Below are 27,572 nucleotides of genomic sequence, written 5' to 3'. Positions count from 1 at the left end.
TCATATTTCTTTCTGATCTGTAAATACTAAAGAAAATAATTTCTGAGGATATATTGAATATTTTTGATCCTAACCACAGGCAGTACTGCAAGGTATAATAGAAATAGAAATATCAAATCCTGCTCAAAATCTTGGTCAATGTTCATCTCAGTGTTTAAGCTGATCTGCTCTATGTGGATAAACATTATTTGTGAGACAGAAAGAATATTTGGAGGAATAAAAATTGGGAACTGGACAAGAAAGATTAAATAGTTTCAAGATTTAAAAATACTTGGAACATGCAGAATGAAAAACCCACCAGCTTTTTATCAGGGTAAGCAAGTGGAAAAAAAAAATTCTCACTCATCCTTCTGCAAGGCTTGTAGGGAGGTCACCACTCATGGTGGAACATGGCTGCACAGGGCTTGTCCTCCATTAAAAGAGGAGACTTTAAAAGGTCACTGTCCTGAATGCCTTAGAAAGGACCTGTCTGGACTCTCCATTCAGGCCTGCCTAATTTCCACTGCTGAACAATCCTGGCCCACTCAGATTATGCTTGAGACCACTGACACAAGTGTGCCCATCTTGGCAATGTTTTCTGAGTCCATACAGATTACAGAAAAGTCTTCTCGTTTCATAACTATTCATTTAGGGAATATCCATTCAATTCTATGCCCATTTAAGAGGTGAAATATAAATGGAGGAAAGTCTCCTGAAACCACTCCAGCAACAATGTAGAATTGTGAAGCAGCAACCAAAGCATTCAAGAATAAAAGAAAAATATGTGCAGTAACATCTGTAGAGGTATCAGAGTTCCTTCCTTCCTTTCCAGATAACATGAGAAGCTGGAAATGGTTGTTAGTAAAAGAGAAAATTGATGCAATTCTATTGACAATCTCCTTAGGTATGATAAGGTATATCTATGAATATATTTGTTTTCAAATTCCTGATCCTGCTCTGCCACTCTCCAGAGGCTGGTATTCTCCTTAAAAATCCAGCAATCTGTGATAGTAGAAGAGCCTTGTTATAGCTGTGGTGGCTAAGGAGCTCAAAAGCATGAGGTTTGAGAATAAAAGGAGTCACCCCTCTCTGATTCTGCATCAGGGAAAAGCTGAAGTGATAGTAGAAGGAGTGAATAGTGGGAAAGAAACAGAGGCTTATTGTCAAATTGCTGCATGACTGGGGGAAAAAACAGTGCATGACCATCCTTTCACTGCCAGCACCGCTTCCAAACAGGCAGGAATTGAGTTTTCATTCTTCTGCAGCCGCAGCTGCTCAGCCAAACACATGACTTTGGGCACAAGGTCAGTAATGCTTTGATTTATTTATGATCCAAAACTGGTGAAGCTTCATGGGAGCTGCAAAAGATGGTATGAAACCTGAGCTTGAGGAGTTGCTTTACTATTTGGGAACAAATGTATTTTGTGTGTTGTTTTGCTTGTAGGTAGGTGAAAGTATGGCATTTTCTCACAAGATTCCTTGTAACTAAAGAGATTCAGGCCTGGCTTACCTAGCCTGAATTTAGTAACTCTGGGGTAGCTGAAGAGGTGTGGGAAGATGGCAAGTGAGAGAATCAGAAAGTGGTGAGTTTAAACCAAAAGAAAGGGTGCTAGCTCAGTAAAACAAAGGTCTCTTTTCTACAAAAGGAGCTACACATTTTCAACACACAGATTGTACCAGAATGCAGTGCTAGGAAGTTAGTGTATAAATTGTTGTTCTTTGAGAAGAAAATAACATGCTATTCATATCATTTTGGGAGGAAATAGTTTAAAAGTCTTCTTGAATAGGAGAACAATAAATGCAATAGATTTTGGCTGAATCAGTCTGACTGAAAGATGTATCACTGGGACTACAGAAGTTTAGGTGTGGCCTCTGGGGGGTTATACAGTGTAGAGAAGATGCTAATACAAACACTGCATTTTCTTTGAGCCAAGAGTATGTAGGTCTTCACAGACAGTGCTCTATGTGTGCCTCTAAGCAGGACAGCTACCTCCCAGGGGTTTTTGTTCCTTTTTTGCTGAACAAAACTGGATCCTGGTCCCTGTACTCAGTCTCTACCTAGCATTACATTTAGCAAAGTGTCCTTTTCCTTTATCCATCCTCATCCTATGGAGTGGATAAATTTTGTCATTAAGAAGATTTGTATGAATTTTGCAAATATAAAGAACTGCTTTATTTAGGTTCCTAAGTTTTTAATTAAATGATAAATATTTAATTTTTTTATTTGCAATTGTTTTTAATTTTTTCACTAACTATCCAACAACTTGGTTATCTCCACTTTGAAATCTTCACTGTGACAATGACTGATTTACTTACAAGTTACCCAATAACTCTGTTTCACAGAGGTAACCAGAAATGTTTCCAAATTCACCTACAGTTCAAATGCATGGTATGGGAATGCAAGTGACCTACTTTTCAGACAAATGAGTGAAGTTCATTTCTCCAGAAGCTTTGCTTCTTTTCTTGGATTCATTGATACTTTTGCCTTGATCAAGAGCAGCATCCTCGCCCAAACCTTAGCAGACAGTTCAGATTGCTGCCCAACACCCTCAGACAGGTGTTCGAAGTCAGCTTTGTTCCATTTAATTAACAAGTAGGGAGTACCAGGCTGGCTCCATTCATTATTAGACAGCACTTTCCTCATCAGAAAAATACAGAACCTGTCTGGATTGCAAGTGCGGAGGAGGACTACTGACAGATTGATATATTGGATTTTGCAGGGAGAAGATATGGCTGTTTGTTGCTGTGACATATTTGTTTCAGACAGTTGCTTATTCAGAAGAACTGAGAAGAATGAAGAGAGTTGTGGATCCTGAAGCCTTTATGAGTATTGTAAGTTGGTTGATGGAGAGACCTGAGGATGGATGTTATGCATGACTAACAGCAGAGGGGTTTCTAAGTGTTAGAAATAACAAGGTAGATAAGCTGCCTGTGTTTAACCTATCCTCTCTAGTCAGTGTATGTACTACTGCTTTTTCTTCTATTCTCTTCTGCCTGCATGTGTAACAGCCCATCTTCTCTCTGGTAGAAATTAAAGCAAATAGTAAATCTCCAGACCTGTTTTCCTTTTAAATATCAGTTACCAGCTTGCTATTGCTGGCACTGCCTGCCTATCTGAAAGAATGACTATCTGGAATGTCAGCATTTCATCAGCAATGAAGTCTGTAAACAACTAGTGGTGACCAGCAGAGACCAGAAATGGCCAGCTTTTCAGAAAAACACCTCTTGCCAAGAAAGCTTGTGTAGGTCTTTCATTGTTTGTCAAAATCTTGGAGGTTCTGTCCTGCATGGCAAAACACATTGAGTAATTCTCTGAGTACAAGTTATAAAAGCCAATACTCTTTTGTAACAAAACAGATGGAACGTTACAGGACAGAAGTAATATTTACTTCAGAGCTTAAGATGGGCTGTGCTGGTTTCCCTTGAAACTGGGCAAATGCCTGATCTTTTTTTTTCTCCATAATGTAGTGAGCTTTTCAGCAGTGCTCACTGCATCTATGCTGTTCAGTAAACCACAGTTGTGAAGCTGTCTGGATTCCTCTGAAGGTAGTTTAAAATAAGCTGCTCCCAGGCTGTGTCAAAATCAGAAGCATTGCACCCACACAGCTCCTCGACTCAGCCACACACCTCATGTCAGCAAAGTCCTGCTATGAGCTTATTCTGGGGATACTTATATCCCCAGAATGCAAGGGCTCGTGATGGTTGTATGGCAGGAGTGTAATACAGGTTTTATATGACATATTTTAACCAGGTAGTAAAGCCCTAGACATAACATAAAGAAAAAGGTAATTTGTTGTTGCTTTAGGGTTACATACATTCAGATGCTTACTGTATGTAGGTTAAATCCCCAGCTGTACCTCCTTTCTAACATTCCTTCATTGTGGCTGTCTTAAAATATATGAAATGGACTTGTGCAAACAAATGCATTTGTACCTTCTCTCCTAGAATGAGCTCATTACTTACAAAGGGTACCCCAGTGAGGAGTATGAAGTGGTGACAGAAGATGGTTATACCATTACCATTAACAGAATCCCTTATGGTACTCAGAATCAAGGAAGCACAGGTACAGTTATTTGATATGACACAACACCAGTCTAGATAAGGCATATTCTCAAAAGAGACAACTCATATTTTTAAAATATCCACCAAAGCTTGTATACATGAGTGAAATTTTAGCAAAGAGTTCTGGCTGCGCTGAACAACCCGTAAGACCAATAGAATTAATCTCAAGCACCTGTTTATAATAAAAATCCGCCATAGTATTAAGCATATGCTTCCTAGGAAGAGTTGATGATTAAAACTTCAAAAAAAATTAAAAATAGGATAAAAGTTGCCTAATCAACCTGTTTTGCAAAAGCTTTTTCCAGCTTCTCATTTTGCTTTGCTTTTGCTTACACCTGGTTAGTATCAGTGTCTGATTCATATTTTGGGTAAAGGAAATCTCTGAAAACAATGCACACCTTCATCTCCCTATCAGTGTTGAGAATCTCAAGCTGATGTGTCTGACTGTACAAACAATGACCAGAGAGTGCCAAGTTATTTTGCTGTGCTGTCAGGCAGATCTTTCCATCAATTCTTTCAGAAGCTTAGAAGTTTTCTCTTACAGAAAGAGGGGTTTTGTTCTTATGATTTGTTGATTCAGGAAAAAATCCCAGTATTGAATATGAGACAATAATGTCTCTGAACAACCAGGAAATGAAAAGATAAAAACAATTATAAACTGTTTTGGTTTTGCTTTATTTTTCAGCTTCAAGGCCTGTTGTGTTTCTCCAGCATGGATTATTGGGAGATGCTCGTAACTGGGTCACCAACTTGCCCAACAACAGCTTGGGCTTCCTGCTAGCTGATGCTGGATTTGATGTTTGGATGGGAAATAGCAGAGGCAATCGCTGGTCAAGAAAACACCAGAAGTATTCCGTTGATCAAGATGAATTCTGGGCTTTCAGGTAGACAGAACCACTGAAGGGGATGTCCACAGCCCATCCTCACATATTTATTTCAGATGGCTAAATCAGGGATTTACATATGCTACTTTTTAATAAGCACTGTTTACATTTGCTTTTGCTGAGGTGCCCCTATGAAAGCATGTGAACTATAATATTAATGGACACAACTTTAATTACTGCTTGATCAGGTTCTTCAAACTAGAGGACAGCAGCAGGATGACTCAGGGGAACCTGCCCAGGCCATCTCCAAGCCATTCCTCAGCCCTGGAGCCAGTTTTAGCAGCTACTTACAAACACTAGTCTGTGTAATACAATACCCCAAAAAAATCTTGAGAAGAATCTTCCATATCCAGTGCCAGAAAAACAGAGAACTTGGAACAATTGAATTATTCACTAAATCAGTCAGACTGTTTCTTTGCTGGCAAGCTATTAATAAAAATGTGAATTCAATTTAATGTCTGGATTTTAATTTATGCATGCCTCTCTTTAAATCTCCTGCCTGCAGTTTTGATGAGATGGCAAAGTTTGATCTTCCAGCAGCAATAAATTTCATTTTGGAGAAAACGGGACAGGAAAAATTGTACTATATTGGCTATTCTCAAGGTACTACCATTGGTAAGTTACACACAAGAGAGGAATTCTTCCAGAAAACAGGAGTAAAATGTGATTTAAGATAGTGAATTACTGAATGTACTTGAAGTTTTCATTAACTCTTTCTAGTTGGGAAATACAGTGTTAGTATAAGCAATTTTCAACATGTAGGTGTTTAAAATGTATTATAAAGATAATGAAGCGTAATGAATCAAATGCACTGCTGCTGGAAATCTGTCAACTAAGAATTAATCTGGAAAATGTGCGTGGGCTGTGCAAATTGTTTCTATCCCAGATGTAAGGGTGTGCCCAACAGCAGCTGGTCAGTTCACCAAAATAAACAAAACAGGAAGATGAGAGTACAGAAAGAGAAGTTGGCCAGTTTGGACCAGATGTAGGCATGAAAAAGAAAATACAAAATTGGATCGACCAGAAGAAAAATTACTTTTCCTCCCAATAGTATAAGAAATACATGAATGTACATCAGAAATGTACATCCATTTTTAATCAAGTCTGGAAGAAAGCTGCAAAATATAGAAAGAAATTTCTCTGAATAGGAGAAAACTTGTACAAGCTGGTAACTTATGGAAAGGAGAAATTTCATACAAATCTAGGTTGGACCATAGTCTCTGAACAATTAACAAGGTTACTTATAAATTGAAAGTCCAGAATATATATTAATACTGAAAACAGCCTATTGCAAAAATATGGGGGTTTAACTCCTCTTTTTTTTTTTTTTCAGCTTTCATTGCATTTTCAACAATGCCAGAGCTGGCTCAAAAAATCAAACTCTTCTTTGCATTGGCACCTGTCACTGCTATTAAGTACGCTAAAGGCCCAGCAACAAAACTCCTCTACCTTCCTGAGAAAATGCTCAGGGTGTGTGATGTCTTGGTTTCCACTGTTTACCCATATACTTGTTTGTTCAGCTCTTAAAATGGATAAGTAGAAAGTATGGGGCTTTGTGAAGTCGACTCATTTGCATGTGGGCAGGTTTACCTTGTGGTGAGAGTTCAGACAGGGCAATAAGAAAAGCTTTCAGTCCAAGGCAGCACAGGGACAGGTCACCCAGAGAGGTACAAAGATGCAGATCCTCAAAGGTTTCCAAGATTCCTCCAGGCAAAGCCACTGATATAAAAGCTTAAACTATGAATTGGAGTTAATTTAACATATCTCTTCATTAAAAGTGATGTAACCCAGATTGAGTAATGCCCAAGCAGGCTGATGCAATGGGAAACCAAGTAATTTCTCACTTGTTTGTGGCAACATCATCTGAGAAGTGGAGAAAAGGCGAGTAAGAACCACTGAAATTGATGGAGAAGTGTGCGCATTCCTAAATTGTTGTTACCTTTGTATTTCACAGGGTATGCTGGGCAACAGAGAATTCCTTCCCCAGACTGAGTGTTTAACAAAGATAATAGCCCCTGTCTGCAGCTACCAAGCTTTTTCCAGGCTTTGTAGAAGTGTCTTCTTCAATCTGGGTGGCTGTAACCTGAAAAACATTGATGTGGTACGTACAACTTTTATCAGCTCTTCTGGGAGTTTAAGCTTATGCTCCTCAAATTCACCCTCTATCCTGTAGTGTGAATCCTGAATTTCTGTTAGTATCACATTGCAGGGAACAGTCCCCACTACAGGACAGCAGTATCTGCTGATTGACTATCCTTCTCTAGCAGGGAACCACTGCCCTCAGAAGAGCATTTGGCACCAGTTCTGCAGTTGGCAGCTGCTCAGAGCCCCCCAGAATTCTGCACTCTGCCTCCTGACAGACCTCACCCAGGGCACCATATCCTGGTCCATCCTGTGGCTACTGGTCTCATCAGAGATATTTTACATGCTGGCACACTGAAAAAGAAGAAATGAAAAGTCTGCCAGCTTCATGTTTTCACTTTGCAACACAGAAAGGAACACACATATTCCTCCTTGTCCTCGTTCTCCAAGCCTTGGGCCATCAGGGTAGGAGAGTATTAGGATGTACCTGGGCACCTCATGCTATGTTCAGCTATAGGTCAGATCACCTGGGAGTCAAAATTTTGCTCCAGCATTTTTCAAAAAATGCCTTAGAAAGTGTTCATGGAGGAAGGATCCCACAGCAGCTTGCTAAGAAACCCCTGCAGTACTAGGGTGTGTTTTAGTTCAAATATTTGTGCATCCATCAGGAAATTGCATTTTCCTTTGCTGTCCTGTGCAACAGTGATCCTCTCAGAATTCTGAAAAAACCATACAGATTGGGATCTAAAATGCAGACTTTTTAATAATTCCTTCTCACCTGTAGATTCTTTTAGATTCTTAGTCATCCTCAAAAATGCTCTGGTAAGGGATTGCTCTTTCCGTGCTACTCCTAATCTGACATACTGCCACATGTAAAGTAAAACTGAGGGAGTCTCCAATCACGCCACTCCAATTTCTGTTGTTTAATTGATACATGACTCTGCTGCAGCAGTAACACATCTTTTGATGTACATCTGCATAGAAGGGAAGAAGAGAATGCTCACTGAATATTCTCTTTCAGAGCCGAATCAACGTGTATATTGCCCAAACCACTGCTGGAACTTCTGTGCAGAACATAATCCACTGGAGTCAGGTATGAACACAGTCCACTGGAGTTGGGTATGAGCAATCCCCTGAAAGATAAAATATCTTTATATGATATCATATCTTATCTTTATAAGATATCATACCTCAGCTCACCTTGAGCTGAGTAGAGAGGTAAGAGATAATCATCTGTGAAGCCATTGCCAACTTCCTAGAAACACATGCAACTTGTGAATTGCAGCTGAAAACTCAGTTCAGAACACTATTTTTCATTGCTCCTTCTTTTGCCAGCAGGATAGAAATGCCCTGTGATACAGGTACATTTGAAGCCAACAATGAAGTGCTGCATTTGAGTGAAAATATGTAGGCTGGAAGCTGTGTGTGCAGGTGTACACATCACTCTTCTTATTGTGTATCTGGTACCTTGCATAAATGATGTCCACAGTTTGTAGGGAATGTACCTTAAATTAGTCATGTTTCCAATGTGGTGTCAACAAATGAGCAGAATTTTACTATTAAAACCTTGTAGTTTCTTCTCTTGCTTTCAAGGCTGTCAGTGTCTGGAGAGCAGTAGAACCATAAATAATAAATACTTAATTTAGTAGACTGTTTATATCCCTTGCCTACAAGGTACTGCCGCAGTACCTCCTCAGCAGCAGTGCTGATGGGAGCTGCCTTTCTGTCTTTGGGCTCACACTCTGAGGATCCAAGGTTTGCTGGCAGCACCACGGGCTCTGGGGCAGCCCTGGAAGCAGCTGTGAGCACACAGAATTTGCAGGAGTGTTTGTGCCCTTTTCAGCAAAGCAAACACACACATATGTCTGAATGACATCTGCACAAGCACTTATTCAAAATAAAATTATACTTTTGGATGTGAGATTGCATTAGATAGTAGGTTTGAATAAATTGCTTTTGTAACCATGACCTAGACCTTCTTCTGTAAAGAAAAAGGGTTACAAAAGCAGAGTGGGGGGAGTTCTGCAAATTGATGTAATTCAGCATCTAACCACAGAATACAAGCATAAACATGCAGAAGTAATACTCCCAAGTCTTTGTAGTCCTTACTGTTATTACAACCAAAGGGCTAGCAGAATTTCAATACTAAGATTCTGGTGAAGGTGTCTCCCAGAGTAGGAGCAACCCATGCTGTAGGTAAAGCCAAGAAGGGGAAGAACTAAAAATAGTAATTTCTGTATTCAAAATAGAGTGGGAAGAGAAAACATAAGATGGAGCCACTCACAGAGCTGAGTGTTGGCAACATGACTGCAAGAATAGGACAGAGCAGTAGCACTGAGATGAACTTGCTGACAGCAGCTGTTAACAGCAGTTTTACAAACTTGAACAAATTGCCTGTAAGGACATCCTTGGGTCTGTCTGCAGAAGATGGGAATTTCTTTCATTATGACAAAAACATCTGACTCTTCACTTTTTGACACTTCTAATTAATTTACTATCGGCTCTTTCATAGCCCTTGGAAGAACTTCTGTTGGGGCTTTAGATTGGAGTCAGGGAAAGAACACACAGACTTCCCAAATGATGGCTTTATAACTACCCTTCTCTTGTTCATCCTCTTAGGAGGCCCGCTCAGGGAAGTTCCAAGCTTATGACTGGGGCAGTTCAAAGAAGAACATGGAAAAATACCAACAGGTATGTCTTGGTGAAGCAACCTTGGACAGCACAGAAACACACAGGAAGAGAGCAAGAACGTGGTGGGAGACACATTTTCAGAAAATATTATTGCTTTACAGTTTGGAAGTCAACAGAGAAATCATGCAAGCACTAGTGGAAATAATACATTTAAAACATTTTAAAAGAAAGAGAGAGAGAGGAAGAGAAAAACTTTCCAATTAAATGATCAATACAAATAAGAGGAAGTAAGGGCAGAAAAAATAGAAAATCGTTTTGAAAACGAAGAGTACACAGAAAATAACAAAAACATCTTGCCTACTAGTGTAACTGAAACAGATGACAACAATAGGAATAGGAAAACTGGAAAACTAACAAGCACCCCTAGATTCTGGCAGCCAGAGACAAAAGGACTTTGTCCTCAAGCAGACCCTGAGGAGCACCTTTTCCATTCAACAGTCTAATCCCATCCTTGACCCTCCTAGCCTTTAGGTCTCCACAGCAGCCTGTCATTACAAGTTACATGTTTTAATGATGAATTGCATGAAACACAGCTTCCTTTGGTTTGCTTTGAATTTGCTTGCTCCTGGAAAGTCACGGGATGCCTTCTAGGTTTTGTGTCTGGGATAATTACTTACAGTGCTCTTTCTTCATACCGTTTGTGGTTGTATAAACCTGTCTCCTGCCCTTGCTCTGGCGTCTCTTTTCCAAACACAGGAGTCCTAAGCTGCTTTCCCTCTCCTCCTACAGAAGCCATTCTATGATCCTTTTCATCCTGGTCACATGTGGTGTTTTCTCTCTAGCCCCTGTCTCCTGGGACTGAACAGTACTTCAAAAGGACCATGATGGGGGTTTATCCAGAGGCATCCTGACATCTCTGTCTAGTTTCAGATTCCTGCCCTAAGATTCCCACTTGAGAAGGCAAAGACCCAACAATAACTCTTTGTCAGCTCAGGAGGTGTTTTACTTTTGGCTGTGCAATCAGTTGAGTAATCCCTGTGAGCACAGATAGAAAAGGCAAACAAGGGAACTTCCTTCCTCCTTGATTTAGACACCTCTACTTTGAGTGGTGACAGAAGAAAGCCCCAAATGAATGTTTAAAGTTGCTGTGCTCTCCTGGACACTCATTCCTGTGCTGTTTTCCAGACTATTCCTCCTCTCTACAACATAGAAGAGATGACTGTACCAACTGCAGTATGGACTGGGGGACGAGACCGGCTGGCAGATCCCAAGGATGCAGCCATTTTACTGTCCAAAATCAAGAAGCTTAGCTATCACAAGAAGATTCCTGAATGGGCACACCTGGATTTCATCTGGGGACTGGATGCACCTTTACATGTGTACAATGAAATTATTGACCTGATGCAGAAGTATCCTTAACCCACAGCCAGGAGCTTGACTCGTTCAACAGCACTTAGATTCACTAGGTACAGAAACCCCCTTCTGTTGTATCTGGAGTCAGGGAAAGGGTTCCTCCTGCACACTACATGTCACTCCAATGCCTTTTGCATCCTGATAGTGCACCTCATGTTTTCTGGCAACCTTGTGTATCTGTAATACTTTTTCAAATGATACGTCTTCAATTCTGCAATAACTATACTTTGCTAACAGAAGACAGGGTTCGCTTCCAGCCTACTCTCCTCTCTAGACTGTAACAGTAATGAAAGCACTTCCTTTCTCTGGATACATTCTGTGATTTCTAGATGTTTTCCATTCTTCAGATTATTGCTCAGTTTATTGGGCTGGCAGTTATTTAAAGGCATAGTGTAATCAAAATCTTATTCTAACAGTTCTGGTATTGTATAATTTTATTGTTAAGCAAGATTATTAAACAAAAAAGTGAGTTCATACAAAAAAAATCACCTCGCTCCTGAAAAAAAGATGGTTTGTCTTTGTTTGAAACAGGAATTATCCCTGTTTTCATGAGGAAGAGCAAGGGACACAAGGTAGACAAACAGAAGACAGTAGTCAGTACCATGGTTCAAGCGTGCACCTGGAAGCTGGGAAACTTGGCTTCAAGACCCACCCTGAAAAAGAGAAATCCTTGCTGATTCAATCTTAATCCTTTTGGCAATGGCAGCACTTCCATGGGACCATTTATTTCCAAGTTACCCCAGCAGAAACCTCACACATACTGCTGTCTCACATGTGAGCTACGGGCTATCACAGAGCTGACATGATCTAACCTTTGTCAAGGCTCTGAGCAGCCTCTTTGGAGTTTAGACACTAAAATGAGAAGTACCTGAACATTTTTAGAAGGAATTAATTATCTTCATCCCATGTAAATTTAGAGCACTTTGACCACTACTGGAAAGAGCTGCTTTCAAGGCAGTGCTAAAGAATTATTCATCCTATTAATTTCCTGAGTTAATTATGACTCTACCGATTTTGTTTCAAATAGGTAGTTACTGCACAAAACCACTCAGTTGGAGGGTAACCTCTGTGGTTATTAGGTTACAGCATTATAGATCACCATTCCTCCAAAACAAAGTTCCATTAGCTGCACTGTGGAAGGGAGCACAGTGCATTTAGGGGTTTCCTTTCAGCCTGACACCCTCATTCTCCTTCTCAATGACATGTTAATGTGGGCCAGGGCTGGGATTCTAGCCAGCACAGTGCAGCTGTTGCACTGGGACAGTTCACTGGTGACACTGTAGGACCAAAAGACCAACATCTCACTCCAAGTAATGGTTCATTGGCCAAACAAATTAACCATGGCTGTTACCACTTCTGCACCTTTCCCTTCCAAGAGAAACAGCAGGCCTTTTTCATCTCCTGAGCCCGCTGCTGAAGGCTGTCCTGTTTCCTTCTGTTTCACAAATGTAACCAGAGCTTGATCCAAACAAAACAGTGCCCGTCCAGAAAAAGACATTCCTTCCATCAGATACAAATTCCCGGAGACAAATGCCCTTCAGAGAGTCAATCTTTCAACTAACTCACTGCTTGTAGGGAAAATGTATGAGGACATGAGACCTGCTTTATAAGTTTTCAATCCTTTCCTTGCTAAATGCAACAGCATCATACCTGAGAGTGACAGAGCATTCCATAAAGTCCCCTAGAAAGGAATTTGCAATTGTATGGCTATCTTGCAACCTGGGACACCATAGAGGAATTTTCTGGAAAATCAGGAAAGGCAGTCTGAGCAAACAGCATTGGACACATTATGGGGACTGTTGATCCCAGCCTGGGACACGAGAAGGGATGAGACATCATGTTGCAGAAGTCCTTCTGAGTGATCAGTTTATGGTTTGATGATAGTTATTGTCACTTACAGACATCAGAGAAGTCAAGTTATAGTGCTTTTCACTGAGAAATTATCAAACTACCTTTCCCACTATCCCAAACAATGTTCTTTACTTTGTATGTAAAACAGAGCTGTTACTGCGCTGGCATCCTGTTGTTTTACTCATTTCCTTCCCCCCCAGTACACGAAGGCATCATACTATGCAACGATGTTCCCAAGAACACATTCCTCTTATCTGGTGCTCTTCTAAATGCTCATCAGTCCATGATGAAACTCAAGTTCTCCTGAAGACACTTGTGAGTTAATTGGCTGAACAGGTTGATCCTCATCTAGGAGGACTGTACTTAGTTTACAGCCCAGCTGCCCAAGGACATGGAGCAAGTCCTTGGAACAAGTCCTTCTGCCCATGGTCATCAGCCAATCTCAGTGAGGACTGAGCCCTCAGGCTGGCTACAGCTAATTGAGCCGTTAAGCAAAGATCTCCAGATACCCTGTTTTCAGAGGTGATGAAAATAGCTTGGGATAAACAAGAACCCTTGTTTGTTCCCTCACTGGGAAAAAGGTTACATGTGCTCAAGCCTTCTTTGGCACTGGAGTGTAATTAATGCAGAATAAGGTGGGTTTCATTAGTTGTACTGCTCACTGGAAAACAGATTTAGGTCAGTCTGCAATGTCAAAGTTAACATAAACCAAATGAAAAGCAATAGCAGAGACGGTGTTCTTGAGACACTATGTTGAGAAAAGCTGAACACTTCCTCCTTTTCATCTTAAAAGATTACATTTGAAGCAGCCCCTCAGTTGGGCAACAGTGCAGATCAAGGTCTGCCACAGCCCCAGTGAACTGCAACACCCAGGTCCCAGCTAAGCATTCTAACCACTGATTTGTAGGTAGTCTCTACACTCTCCTGCTCCATGGTGCATTTTGGGGTGGTGAATTAAACCAGATCATCTTTTTCATCACAAAGATTACCCCACTTCTGAAATACTGCCTAATCAGCACTTAAACACGCTCTGCAATGCCTGTTGCCAGCTCATGACACTCACAGCTGCTTCCCTGAAGAGCTCATTTTGTTTGGACTTCCTTTTATCGGCGCAGGTTCCTGCCAGTGAATCAGTCTGCTGGTGGAGACAGACCAGTGACCGTGGCAGCAGGCAGAAGCCAGGCAGTCCAAGCAGAGGTGAGTTACTTGTACATACATGCTCGTGGTCTCTTTCTGTTTCCTGTCTCCATGAAGATGTGCTGCCTTGCTTCTGTGCAGTTGGTTGTACAAGTAAGCAGAGTTTTTCCTCTCATTTGTAAGTCTGCTGTGATGCACTGAAGTGCTTCTCTGCTTAACCTAGAAGGCAAAATATTTGACCTGCACAAAAAGGAAAAAAAGAGAAACTATTTAATTTTTTCCTACTTGTTTTCTTCCCTCTGAGAACAAGGGAATGAATGTGCAAGTATTGCAGCAATGTGTAATCTGGACCTCCTGTTCCTTCTGTATAATGCAGGTTTACGTTTTATTAGTGAGTAAGGCAGCAAATTCTCATGCATGTTTAGTCACAGTTGCTCTTCTGGTTGGTGTGCCTATGCCTTAGAGCTTCTATGAAGTAAATTTTAGACTGCTTAAGGCATGAGGATAAAAGGAAAAATTTCAGAATGGCTTGCAACTTAGCTTTACTAAATCTTAAAAGTATGTAGAGGAACTTTCAAGGGCATTTATCTCTCTGATCTTTTTTCCACCTAAGCATATTCTTTTATGACAGTTTACGACGCATAAGTAGTTACTTATGACTTCATCTCGCTAGATGAAAACAGCTGTTTGCATCTCCTGTCTTTATTCCTAGAGTTTAAGGGAGCAGTAGCCTGCCAAGGTTGATGCTACTTGGCCCCCTGCATCTGAGTAAAAGGTGAATACCTGGAAGTCCATCATCCATGCCAGCCAAGCCAGGTGATCACAGAGTGCATTGGGGAACGTTTACCTTAACAAGAGGAATGATTAAGCCTTTGCATTGCCTCAATTAAATTTTTGAGTGGTGTGAAAACAAGCTGAGATATTAGCAGAACTTTTTCTTGTTAAATTGAGATTCCCAGTGCAGGGAGAGGCAGGCATATTTTGCTCCCACTAGAAAAGAGTAAAACAGCAGAAAGCAAAACAGAGTGTTGCACTGCATGAGTATGTAATTGTGAGGCTTCCTGTTTTGACAAAAAATTAAGAAGTATTTGATATACAAAGGGAATTTAATGAAGTGTGTTTTTATGCCAAATTTAAAGGTCTGGGTGTTTCCAAAAGCTACCTCATTTCAACTGTTTGATGACTCATGAGGTTTGACTTCTTTAAATTTGTTCAGTCAAATTTAAAGGCCAAATTGAAGATCACTAAAAGTCAAAACATATTTTCCTTGTTTATCTCTCTCTCATCCCACAAATTCTGTTCTTCTTCCCCACTACTTTATGGGGAATACTTCCTTATTTTCTCTTGATCTTGATATTGAACATTCCTGAGTACAAATAAACTTCACAGAGCAGCATATCTCATCATAACAGATATCTTATGCTAGAAGCAGACTCAGGAAACATGTGGCTACATGAGAACCTCTGTTTATCATTAAAAATTGCATTCTCCATGTCTAATGCCTGGTTCCCAAAAGACTTGTCTCCTGAGCCTGCTTAACTTCCTAACAAAAACTTTAAGACAGGAAGGTCTCCTATGAAATTCACTCACAAACCATGTATGCTATGGCTACTGTGAAGTTAGATGGACTCTGAAATGCTGACAATCTCTCTCTTGCTGGCTGCTGCTGAGCATAACACCAGTGGCCTTTGCCTGCCTTCCTCCAGCAAGGCTGAACCCTCTGGAGTTCCCTGTCCTTCCCTGACAATCTGTCCTCAGGAACTGCTGCAGGCTTGTGTCTCAGTGCTGGACTTGGCAGATATTTTACAATTGCATCAAAAGTCCATTAAAGGATGGACAGGATGGTGAACACAAACACACCATGGTCATAGAAACCTGTCCTCTTCTTCAGAGGAAGCCCAGCCTGCAAGAGCAGTGGTGTCCCCAGCCACTCCTGGTGAGGCATTCTTACAAGGTGCTGCAATGAGCTGAAGCCTTACACTGCATTAAGTCCCATGGATTCTACTATTGAATATTCAGGTCTCCTGCCTGATCTTTATGGTCTTTATACTACTACTCTTCTCTTCAGAGGTATCATTCTCTCCTCACACATAAAACAAAAATCTGATGTATGATGTATGATGTGGCTTTTCCTGAATATGTAAGCACAGTACTGAGCTTCCCAGACCAATCTTTTTTGTCAAAATGTCTGGGAAGTTCAGTTCCTCCACTCATTGATCTGGATTCTAGAAAATAAAGACTAAAACCTGGCAGCATATCTATTTTACATGGAGTTAGCATAAACTGGTACTAGATCGACTGCAATCTGCAATTTCTATTCAGAAATGCTAATCTGGAACCATCCATCATCCCAGGAAAGGGCAAGGTCTCACTTTCCCATGACCAATACAAGATTTGCACTATAGACAACCATTTCTAAGAGGTATTGGAGACATGCCTTTGGCAGCACAAAGGCAGTCTCAGGATCTCTTGCTCTCTCCTCACGGCTGCTTGCCTGGTGGCCAAAAGGTAAGGCTGACTAGGAACTGACTCATGGGGATTTTGGGGACCCACACATGGTCACCTTGTTTGCTCTATATTCTCAGAAGAACTGATTATGTTCTGGGGCACATCACCCTTTGAGGAAAGCACAAACTGGCACTGAACATGCAAGCATGTTGCCCAACATCCATTAAATCTCTTCACAGAGTGACTGAATTATTCCTGACCCCTTCATGAGCCTCATTATCTGGTCCCTCCCCCCAGCACACCACTGACAGACACCAGAATAGCATTCAGTCCCAGAGGAAGAGAGGGCAAGCTTAAAGACAGCCCATCCTGAACCTCTTTCACCTCATTCCTGAGGAGACAGGAAACAAACAGTGCTTTCCTCTCCCTTTGCCTCTCCTGCTGGCAGAAGTGTGGAAGCAGATAAAGGTGGGCAAGCTGGGTGACAATCACCTCAGGAGATCATGCTTCTTTGTCAAGCGTCTGCTAGGCTCGTGCCAAGAGCTGGCCCTGGCTGCCAAGCCCAGTTCTCTTGTAATCTGCAGAGTGCTCAGGCATATTCTTGCATGGTATGCCCAGGTGCTTCCCACTCCTGTTCTGCAATCCTACCTGTTAAACAGGGTGAGTTTAAGACAGCCCATCCCCACACAGGTTGTTACTCAGGCAGTCCCTGGGGAACAGTTCTCAGAAAACCCTCAGGAGACTCTGCTCTTGGCTCCTCCTGTGGAATTCCACACCACTCTCTTCCTAACACAAGCACCCGTGCATGTGCTCTTCCACACAGCCCCAAGATGTGGTGCCTCCTCGTGCTGCTCTGCTCCCAGGGAATTGCCTTTTCAGCAGGATTCTCAGCAGGATTCTCAGCAGCCTCCAGTGCAGGTGTTGACACAAGCCGCTGCAAGAAGAGTCGCAACCCGGAATGCTTCATGAATGTTGTAAGTGGGTCACCTTTCCTTTTCTAAAGCTTCTTTTCCAGTTGCATAACTAACACTCCTTGTCAGGAAAGCTAAGAAGAGCCCCTTTTGCATCTCCTGTTTTCCCAGCCTGCTGTTTCCAAAGCCACTGCCTTAGGGTCACTCCCACCGTGAGGGCTGGCTCTGAGCGTGCCAGGGGCATATGTGCCTCACTGCATGAGGACAGACACACAGCACTGCTGTGGGGACTGCTGGCTGCTGCCTTTGCTTCCAAGGCTGGGCAGCTCCCCAGAACCTCCTGAGGGGCACTGCAGATCCACAACATGTAATTGTGGTCCCAGTGGCCAGACTCAGCCCTGGCTGTGGACAGAGCACTGACTACTGCTCCAGTCCATGCTAAACTGAACAACAGACTTTGCTGCCTGCATTTAGAGTGAAGCCCAACAGATATATGATAAATGTGGAGCTGTGTCATGGCTCATGATATCTGTTTGCAGTCAGTTTTCTCAACACATGTTGGTATTTCAGGCTACTGCAGAACAGGAGGAATGCAAACCTGGCAAGAGAACAAGGAACCTTCCAGCACTAGCCTGGAAGAAACCTTGATTTTCATATCTAAACAATCTGGGCTGCCACAGAGAAAAATTCCTTTGCAGTGAAGGCAAAGGCTGTTTCTAATATCAAGTGAAGCAAAGTGTTACCCTTCCATGACAAACTGTTTGCTCAGAACTGTGGTAAGGGAGGTTGAAGCCCTTCTTCAGATTCTCTCAATGCAAGCTAATCAAAGATGCTTTGCCCTGAGTCACCAAAGGTTTCCTCAGAGTACATGCAAAATTAGGTGTAGGTGGTCCCATTAGTTCCTTTGACGAGATCTCCACCCTTGTTTGCTTTGCCTGTATGACTTGCCTAACCACACTTTTCGAAAAAGTGATTTGTTATGGACCATCCCCACAGGCATTGGCATTGTCTTACACAGATACAGCTGCATATTTAATCTGTAGAAAGGTACAATTGTATAAGCCTTGCATAACATGACAAACTACTTCTCAGAAGGGAGCTGGTAACTCAGCACATTTCTGCTCTGTCCCATAACAGAGGGCTAAATACCAGACAACCAACATCTAAACAGGTCTGAAGAGGACTTTGCTTTATCTTTTTACAAGATTTGTAATGTTTATTCTCAGCCATGGTCTCTGTGGCTGGGGCCTTGCACTACCATCAGAGCACATCCCACATCTGCACTGCTCATCTTAGTTAGGCTCTAGAATAGGACAACTGGAACATTAACAAACTCTCCTCTGGCTTTCCACAGAGTGAAATTATCAGGTATCATGGATACCCCAGTGAGGAATATGAAGTTACAACAGAAGATGGATACATTCTTGGTGTTTACAGAATTCCTGCTGGGAGGAATGACCGAAATACAGGTGTGATAATTACAGGACACAAGAAAGGTCTGAGAGGAGCCAACTCTTACAAGGATTCCCATCTTTCCCCCTTTCATGGGCAATGGAGTGTTTCATTCCTTTCCATCTCCACAAGGACACTTTGTCAGAAGTGTGACTCAAATCCTGAATCTATCTGAAGTCCACACATTCAGTGTCTCTGTCCTTATTTCTGACTTTCCTAATAATGGTGTTACATCCAAGGTTTGGAGGCTTTTTTTCCCTCAAATGATCTGGTAGGTAGGCTGGTAAACAGAATTTGGGAAGATTTTGCCTTAACAACATAAATCATACACATATAAAATAGTACCCTGACAACAGAGCCTCTGAGGTTAGGCATATGAATAATTCCCAGGCTTCTGAAGGACAGAGATATTCTTAGGGAAGGAGGAAAGAAACCAGGTTGTCAATGAAAAGCAAATGCATTTCATCTGTTTCATCACATTTTCTGAATTGAATAAAAATTTCTAGCTGGAATTTGAGGTACCCTGGGTACTGTTACCTTGATTATTAGTCCTTGTTAGTATTATAGAATAATTTATTTGGATGCCTTCCCCTAACTGCATCTCCTTTGGAGATAATTTGGACCAGCCTGACTCTCAAAATAAAACTGGCCAAGTTACATCAGGGGCCTCTCCCTGCTCAGTGCTTACTTGTGGGAATCCATAAAATCAGAGGGTTTTGGGAAAGCTGCAAAAGGCAGGCATCAGAGACAGCAGAACTGTGATTAGAGCTAAGCAGTAGCCATGAGATAGGTCAGCAGAAAAATTATGTAAGAAGTAGAAAAGTAAGGACAAATAGAACAATTATCTGTGTATTAACGCTTGTCTAGAATAACTCCCTAAGCTGCAGAAAAGTTTATCTAGTGAGATATTAGGAAGTTCTAAGCTTAATAATGGAGCTCTGTGCATTGTGTTTTAAGGCTTACAAGCAGGTATTGTATTCGAAATAAGTAAGCATTGTTTTAACCAAAGGTACTTGTGCTTATAGTAATTAGAGAAAACTACTGTCAATATGCTTTTGCTGTGTGTGATTGGTCAAAAAACTTATGAAGTAAGTTGTAACATTAAGTTCTTTGTCTGCTGTCTGGATTAATTAATCCTTCTTTGGATTTATTTATATTTTCTTCCTCTTCCATACACTGTTGTGCCTTGAGCAGTTTTCACCTTTGGGTAGATGGTTTCAGCATGGGGGCCGTAAGCTGCCTTTCCAGTGCAAGAGGAAGTAGGACAAGCATCCTCAGTAAATTGATTATTTGCCAGACCTGTCATAAAATTGTTATGAAATGTCATTAAATGGTTCCTGCTTGCATAGAAAAAATCCTTCAGGTTTCTCAAACCAATATCTATGTATAGTTCTCCTGGGAGCTTCTAGAAGACAGAAACCTCACAAACTGAACTCTGTGCTCCAATATTAAATACACATTAATTGCTGTTCCAATAAAAGTATTTTTTAATCTTTTTCAGGGCAAAGGCCTGCAGTGTTCCTGCAACATGCTTTTCTAGGAGATGCTACTCACTGGATTTCCAACCTGCCCAGCAACAGCTTGGGCTTCATGCTTGCAGATGCTGGCTATGATGTCTGGTTGGGAAACAGCAGAGGGAACACCTGGTCTCTAAAACACAAGACCCTTAAGCCCTGCCAGAAGGAGTTCTGGCAGTTCAGGTACTCAGTTGGGAGACAAAGACTCAACATAGAAACTCCCAGGGGACTAGATAGCTTCAGCCTGATGGCCTTTACCTAAACCACCATCAGATCAGGATCTACACCCGGGAGAGCAAAGAACCAGACAAAGATGGATGCTCACTACTACCCAGAGTTGGGAGCATTGGCTGGGGAAGAGATTTCAGACTGGGAAATGAAATGGGATGCTGAGGAAAAGGGAGACTGTACTGTAAAAGGGAGAACAAGAACCTCATCTGGAACATGCTGAGCAGTCTTGTCTAGAAATCTGATCTCTCACAGCTGAATTCAGCCAAGAGGGAAGGAAATGTGTTTTGTAACCCATGCAGGTGAAAGCCCTGATTAAATTCAGTTCCCCAGGGGCTGCAGCTGTCAGGTGAAAGTGGCACCTGATGCACACAGAGCCCAGGGCACCAGGCAGCCAGGCTGCACAGCTGCACCCTCTGCCCATTCCCCAGCTCAGGCAAGGGTGCAGACACTGTGTGCAGCCTCCTCCTGCAATGGCTCCTGCTCGCTGCCATGAACAAAACTGACAGTCAGGAACTCACACGGTGACAGTCACATTGTCTGCCAGCTTTTTGTGTTTCTCCCCACAGCTTCCATGAAATGGGTAAATATGATATTCCAGCAGAACTGAACTTCGTCATGAATAAAACTGGACAGAAGGATGTTTACTATATTGGTCACTCTGAAGGGTCAACTTCAGGTAATGTCAGGAGAATTACTGACAACCATTTGTGTTCCTATTTGATCAGTAGGTGACTCTCCCCACTAATTCCCTTATTTTTCTTGTTTGTAGAGAGTTAGAAAAAACATAGAGATTTTTCTGTGTTGAGATTTAGAAAATATGCAAAACTACTTTTCTTAAATCAGCTTTGGTTACCCTTAAGAAGCAAATAAACTTAATAGAATCTGCAGTGGTAGTTCAACTTTTTAAATAATAACAGACATAATAACAGTCATTTACTGGGTACTGCTTGTACTGCTATAGGGTATTTTTCTCAGCAACGGGAATTTACATTGTTTTGTATTAAGGCAGGAAATTGTTTTGTATTAAGGCAGACAATTAGAATCATAGAATATCTTGAGCTGGAAGGGACACAGGATCACTGAAGTCCAACTCCTGGCCCTGCCCAGGCCAGCCCCAACATTCTCACCTTGTGCCTAAGAGCACTGTTCAAACACTTCTTGATCTCTGGCAGAATTGGTGCTGTGACCACAGCCCTGGGAACCCTGTTCTTGTGAACAGGATGGAAAAACTGAAAAGATAAAACAGCCCATATAATACATCATTTACACGAATACATTTATTTAAACTAAATTACTTGAAGGCAAGGAAAAATAACCTTAGCATTACTAAGTCATGACTTTGTTTAAATCTTACAATTTAAGTTGTAGCTAATGACAGGCTATAACTGGCCACTTTGCTGTTTAAAAACATTGTCAAAGAACAAAAATCAGGAAAGTAGAAACATTAATAGTTTATTTTCTCTTAGATCCAGCCTTTGTCATTACTCATTTCATGGCCTCTAAATGCAGCAAATTTTATTTTAGCATCAGTTGAAAGTTATGATGGTTATGGTTTATGTATAAGATCCATGAATGGACATTGATTAGAAAGAAGCCAATGCCAGTTATTAGTGTAAACAACCCAGAGAAAAAGAGAAAGAAGTGTGGAGAAATCATATATCATCACAAATTCTGACCTTTTCTCTTTTTTGCCTCTCATAAGAGTATTTAAGTATCCCCATGGCAAAACAAACCGTGCATCTAGGCTTTCTTCATCTGCCTGTGGTGCAAGCAATCAGTTGAAAATACTCAAAGCTCCCAGTATTCAGTTAATTATTCTATAGTTTCATGAAAGCATAAACATGCATAGATCTTTAGAGACTCTAATTTGAAAAACACTTTTTTAGTAAGAGTTTCATTAACTTTAGAATTTATGATATCTTCAAAACCTCACTGATATGTTCCCTACAAAAACGGTTCTGATAGACAATGCCCAGACACGTTTTAAACCTTAAAATGAACTTTGCCTCCCAAATAAAATTAGTTTCAGGATTTCAGTTCAACACTTTCCTTAAGTAAAACCTGCAGCACAAACACAACAGACTGGGCTGCAAACATGCTATGATGCCTTGTTTTCTATCTGCTGTTCATGTATTTAGTTTGTCTGTGGAGGATATCTTCACTAACCCAGGCTGTCTCTTCTGTGTTTGCAGGCTTCATAGCATTCTACATGTACCCCGAGCTGGCTAAACGGGTGAAAGTGTTCTTTGCTCTGGGCCCAGTGACTGCATGCCCACATGCTACAAGCCCTCTCATTAAGATAACAAATCTTCCTGAACCACTGCTCAGGGTATGTCACTTTTTCCTTCTAAGAGTCCAATGCCTGGCTGATCTTCACAGGGTTCCCTCAGCCTGAGGTCGAGTGTTCCCAAACAAGTGACAATGCTGACACTGAGCTGGGGATGAATTGAGTCCTCTCAAAAAACTGTTCCCAAACCCTGTGGTGAAAATAGTTAGGATATAGAGCTTGTAGCAGCAGCTCCCAATGAAGTAGGAGACTTGTGAAACTCTGTCCTGTTTTAGGATTCCTTCTGTTTAACTAAAATTTTGTTGGCCTCATGCAGGAGGAGTTAAACCAGAACTGCAATGACAGACATGACAATCTGGAGGACTTATAAAAATGAGTAGGCATTAGGTCAGCACACTAGAAATGGAAGGACAGCTTGATTGAGGATTTCTGATAGTAATACGAAAGAGGAAGAATAAATGATGTGCCATGTGGAAGATGGTGTTTTAAAGGGGTACTGTGAGGGTAAGCTGTCAGCACTCTGATTACTGTGTTGTGAAGGCTAGGCAACAATTATTAGCAACAATTTTCTGCATAAAATTCTTCTGTAACAAGAAAAAAAGGCATTGCACTTTTCCTTTCCCTCAGTTAATATTTGGCTGCAAAGGAGCTGCCCACCAGATCGAGTTTCTGAAAGGACCCGTGACACAGCTCTGTACAAGCCTGGATAAGTTTTGTGCCCATGTTCTCTGTTACATAGCTGGAGGCAGTGTAAAAAATATCAACACGGTGAGTATGTGCAAGAACACCTACTCAGAGCAAAACTGAAGGGATTTTGGCAGTTGCATTTGTGCACTGTATCCTTGTCTAGTTACTGTCATGCACATTGATCACAATGCAGCTCTCAGCAGACTGAGGGAATGCCAGGACTGTCAGCAGTGGGAACATGGATAGGGCAGGCGATGGGTGGGACCAACAGCTGGGCACATTCCAGTGGCAGAGAGAAAGAGCTGAGTTCAAAGTGGAGCTGTATTGCATGTGTCAGGATGTAACCTCTTTGGGGCTAAGCCAACCAGATTTTTGTCACACACAGATGATCTTTAAAAAGAGACAAAGAGTGATGGAGTCAGACTTCTTGCCAATATATTTGGCAGTTTCCTTCTTTAGCATATAGACACTGGGGTCCTCTGAACACTGAAATAACTAAAAGACAGGAGAAAAACCTATTCTTCTTCCCATTTTTCAGAGTATTTGCACCAAAACTTGGTCCCAAAGAACTACTGTAAGGGACATTTTCCTGGCTTTGTTGACCTTAGAACTGGGCCCAACAGCTCCATCCACAAGGAGCAAAGCTACAGAAAGTCCTTCCACTGTGCTGAGGAGTGCAGCACACCTACAGTGGGATTCACAAACACTTGTGCATCAGTCAGAGGGGACAGGAGAGACAGCAGAGTTTTCCCTCTGCTTGCCAGTATATGGATGCTGTGGTGCCAATCCCCTTTACAGTGGCCAAAGTATGCAGAAGCTGGCCTGTATAATGTTTATTATTGCAGTGTCTGTAACAACTGGGCCCATTTTTTTCATCTATTATCCTTTTTAAAAGCACATATGGGAAAGCAGTTAGACTGAATGGCTCAATGCAAAATCAATTGCAGCTTTTGAATTGCAGAGCTAAACCATGACGGATATTTCCTGCCTTGCTTAAGTCACTAATGTGGTTCTCAGAGCAAGATAACACAGCTGAAGAAGAATCCAGGGAGATGGAATTGGGACATCTCCCTAACAGAACTATGAAAAATGCTTTGTAAGCTGACTTCTTTAATAGAAACTCACTTTCTTCACAGTTTTATTCTGTCACAGCACTGGATGTCTGTCTTTATAAAATGTCTGCTTTCTCTCCAGAGTCGAGTAGATATGTACGTAGGACATTCCCCAGCTGGGACATCGGCACACAACATTTTTCATTGGCGACAGGTACAACTGTAAACTGACATGTAAACCATCTCCTACTACTGCTTTTTATGCACCTGACAGCCCACAGGGAAATCCAGAGGCTCTGGATTTGGGAAACTGACCATCATACCTTCTCACCTCCTGCCATGAGCACCTGCACATTTAATATGGTCTGGGATATAGATGTGCTCCTGAAGACAAAGATTCCCAACAGTCAGTCCCACAGGATACAACTAGCCAGGAAATGGACACAAACCATGAACAGCTAGTGACTCTGTTTTATTTTGCCAACCTCTCATGAACTCAAGTGGATGCAAAGCAAACACAGATACAGGAAGATAGAACAGCAAAGACAATGCATCAGGCAGATTTTTAGCACATACCCAGCTACTTAAATCTTGGAAGCAAAGGTTTTCTAAACTGGGTTTCTCTCACCCTTTATTACAGAACACTCACAAGTGAAATTGCTTGTCATGTTTGTGCAAAAAATTAAATTACCAAAACAAACAAACAACTCCAAGTATTCACTCACCAGTCCTGCAAGGCATATTACAAACACTTGTAATATGCTGTAACACTTGTAATAGCCCTGATACATTATAGACATTCAGGTTCTGTTTCCATGTGACAGCTGGACCCAATTCTGTATGACAAACAGCGATTCCCACTTCAGTTATCTAAGGTAGTAAAACAAAATTTTAAGTAACAAAACATACTGAGGGTGGAAGATAAGGACCCGGACAGAAAGTTAGCAAGAGAGAAAGCAAGGATGCCACTTATCCTATGATCTATTCTCAGCACCTGGAAGCCTGCAACCAGAGAAAGGTGTGGGAATAACACAGTCCACTATCTGAGCCTTGACTTGACTCACAGGCAGGAATATGCCTCTTGCACTCTACTCCTTCATCTCTCATACCTTTTATTTTGTCTGTCCTTTTAACAGCTAGCACATACAGACCGGTTTCAAGCTTATGACTATGGCTCTAAGGAAAACATGAAGAAATACAACCAGGTAAGACAAAATGGACCCCCTCAGAACTTACCCTTGAGTCTTGGTAAAACTAGTGATAGAAAAATTCAAATTTTAGCACCTGTGAGTATTAACAAGGGGGAGAGTGGTCTCAGCTGAATCACACATAAGTGTAAAAGTCTATTCACAAACAAGGCAGAGATAGACCTTTACAGACAATTAACAGAAGTTCATTTTGTCTCCCCTACTGATGCTGGGATGTGCTCAATGTCATTTCAAAATTTAATAAGAACGACACCCAAGTCCTAGGACTGGGTGAGTACAGAGCTCTTCACTTGCTCTAAAATCCTCAAAGCTTGTCTTTCATTTAAGAGAGGAATCAGATCTCACAGTGACCTCTCCAGTGGACTGGCAACCATTTCACTTTTAACCAGCACATTTGACTTGCAGTGCTCTGTGCTGTACTAAAATGCTGATTTTCACAAACAGAAAGGCTCCAGAGCTACAATCAGTCACTTCTATCTTGCACACTCAAAAATTTTCTAGGGGGAAATAATAACCAAATTATTTCCTTTCCACTTCAGTTCCAAGCATGAGAACTAAGACCAAAATTTGCACTCTGTGCACTGCAAAAAACTTATAGGTCTTCTCACCCTGAATACGTAGAGGAAAAATCTCCAGAAAAATCTCCAGACTGATGAATACTGCCACTGTTCTCTCCATGCCCACACCTCTGAAGAGCACAAGCAGGACCAAACTGCAGGACAACCCTTAGCCATGCTTTATAGGAAGAACAGGAATAGGATGGGTCATTCCAGGGACAGGGAATGGGGTTAGGGCAATGAACAGTAAGAGAGTGACCTTCATCCTTATGGTTTTACTGCAGAGGCAAAAGACCAAGAGAGGTGCTTGCGCAGAAACCTTTCTCTAAACATAACTTTGATACCCAGCACTCACTCAGGTCTCCTCCCTCTCTTACAGACTGCTCCTCCTGCATACAAGATAGAGGAGATAAAGGTGCCAACTGCTGTATGGAGTGGTGGACAGGACACGTTTGCAGACCCAACAGACATGGCAAGGCTTCTTCCTCGGATCACTAACCTCATTTACCATGAGCATTTTCCTACATGGGGACATCTTGATTTCATCTGGGGCCTTGATGCAACTGAGAAAATGTATTTGAAAATCATTGAATTATTAAGAAAATATTTTTGAAACCATGAGCAGAGTGTTGATTATAAAAACCTCCAAAATTTCTATTTGGCAATAAGGGTGGTATCTGGGGAAGAGGTAAACACACAGGCACACATAATGGATACTTCTACAGGTATTTATTTGTTCTCATTTATTTCTTGCTTTCCTCATAATTTGAGTTTTTCCATGGTGTTACTGTGACTGCTGTCTTCCTGAGAAGTCTGAGGTATATAAGAATGAAAGCTGAAAACATGAATACATTGGAGTATACATATTGCAGGGATCACTAAACCTCAAAAGTTTTTATTTCTACAAGACTAATTTCCCTAAGCCTAAATTCTGTTTTTTCAGATACATCTTATTTATCCAATTGAGGCATTCTCATTCCCAATTTTTGTCTTCCTAGGGAGACCCAAAAGTGTGATTTGATCATTTCTCTGTTGAAATGAACAATTTTGTTTAAATTAAATTCTTGATCCTCTTGACAGAACCTGTTGGTTTTTTTTTTTTTTTCCCCTCCTTAAATTACCCCTTAAATTCAACACAACCAAGAGATCTTCAAGCACAAGAAGCTGAGCAGATAATAGATGA

At 41.4% G+C, this 27,572-nt stretch overlaps 2 protein-coding genes across 3 annotated transcripts; both read left to right on the top strand.

Moving 5' to 3' along the window:
- Positions 1-1,050: 1,050 nt before the first annotated feature.
- Positions 1,051-11,469, top strand: LOC134421997 (lipase member M-like). Its single transcript, XM_063163569.1, has 10 exons — positions 1,051-1,283; positions 2,700-2,811; positions 3,925-4,042; positions 4,727-4,925; positions 5,431-5,540; positions 6,259-6,395; positions 6,880-7,026; positions 8,029-8,100; positions 9,627-9,698; positions 10,824-11,469. Exons 1-10 carry the CDS (start codon positions 1,267-1,269, stop codon positions 11,055-11,057), a joined length of 1,218 nt encoding a protein of 405 aa, XP_063019639.1. The 5' UTR covers positions 1,051-1,266; the 3' UTR covers positions 11,058-11,469.
- A 2,281-nt stretch (positions 11,470-13,750) lies between these two features.
- On the top strand, positions 13,751-27,007 carry LOC134421996 (lysosomal acid lipase/cholesteryl ester hydrolase-like). 2 transcript variants are annotated; one of them, XM_063163568.1, is made up of 11 exons: positions 13,751-14,099; positions 14,752-14,855; positions 17,311-17,461; positions 18,753-18,867; positions 20,352-20,550; positions 21,165-21,274; positions 22,791-22,927; positions 23,513-23,653; positions 24,767-24,838; positions 25,761-25,829; positions 26,769-27,007. In XM_063163568.1, the coding sequence occupies exons 3-11, from the start codon at positions 17,318-17,320 to the stop codon at positions 27,000-27,002; spliced, it is 1,221 nt and encodes a 406-aa protein (XP_063019638.1). In that variant the 5' UTR covers positions 13,751-14,099; positions 14,752-14,855; positions 17,311-17,317; the 3' UTR covers positions 27,003-27,007. The 2 variants fall into 2 exon arrangements, with proteins under 2 accessions (XP_063019638.1, XP_063019637.1); XM_063163567.1 differs by lacking the exon at positions 14,752-14,855.
- Positions 27,008-27,572: the final 565 nt, after the last annotated feature.

Source organism: Melospiza melodia, chromosome 9, assembly GCF_035770615.1.
Source record: "Melospiza melodia melodia isolate bMelMel2 chromosome 9, bMelMel2.pri, whole genome shotgun sequence".
Taxonomy (NCBI): domain Eukaryota; kingdom Metazoa; phylum Chordata; class Aves; order Passeriformes; family Passerellidae; genus Melospiza; species Melospiza melodia.
This window is presented reverse-complemented; position numbering and strand designations above follow the sequence as displayed.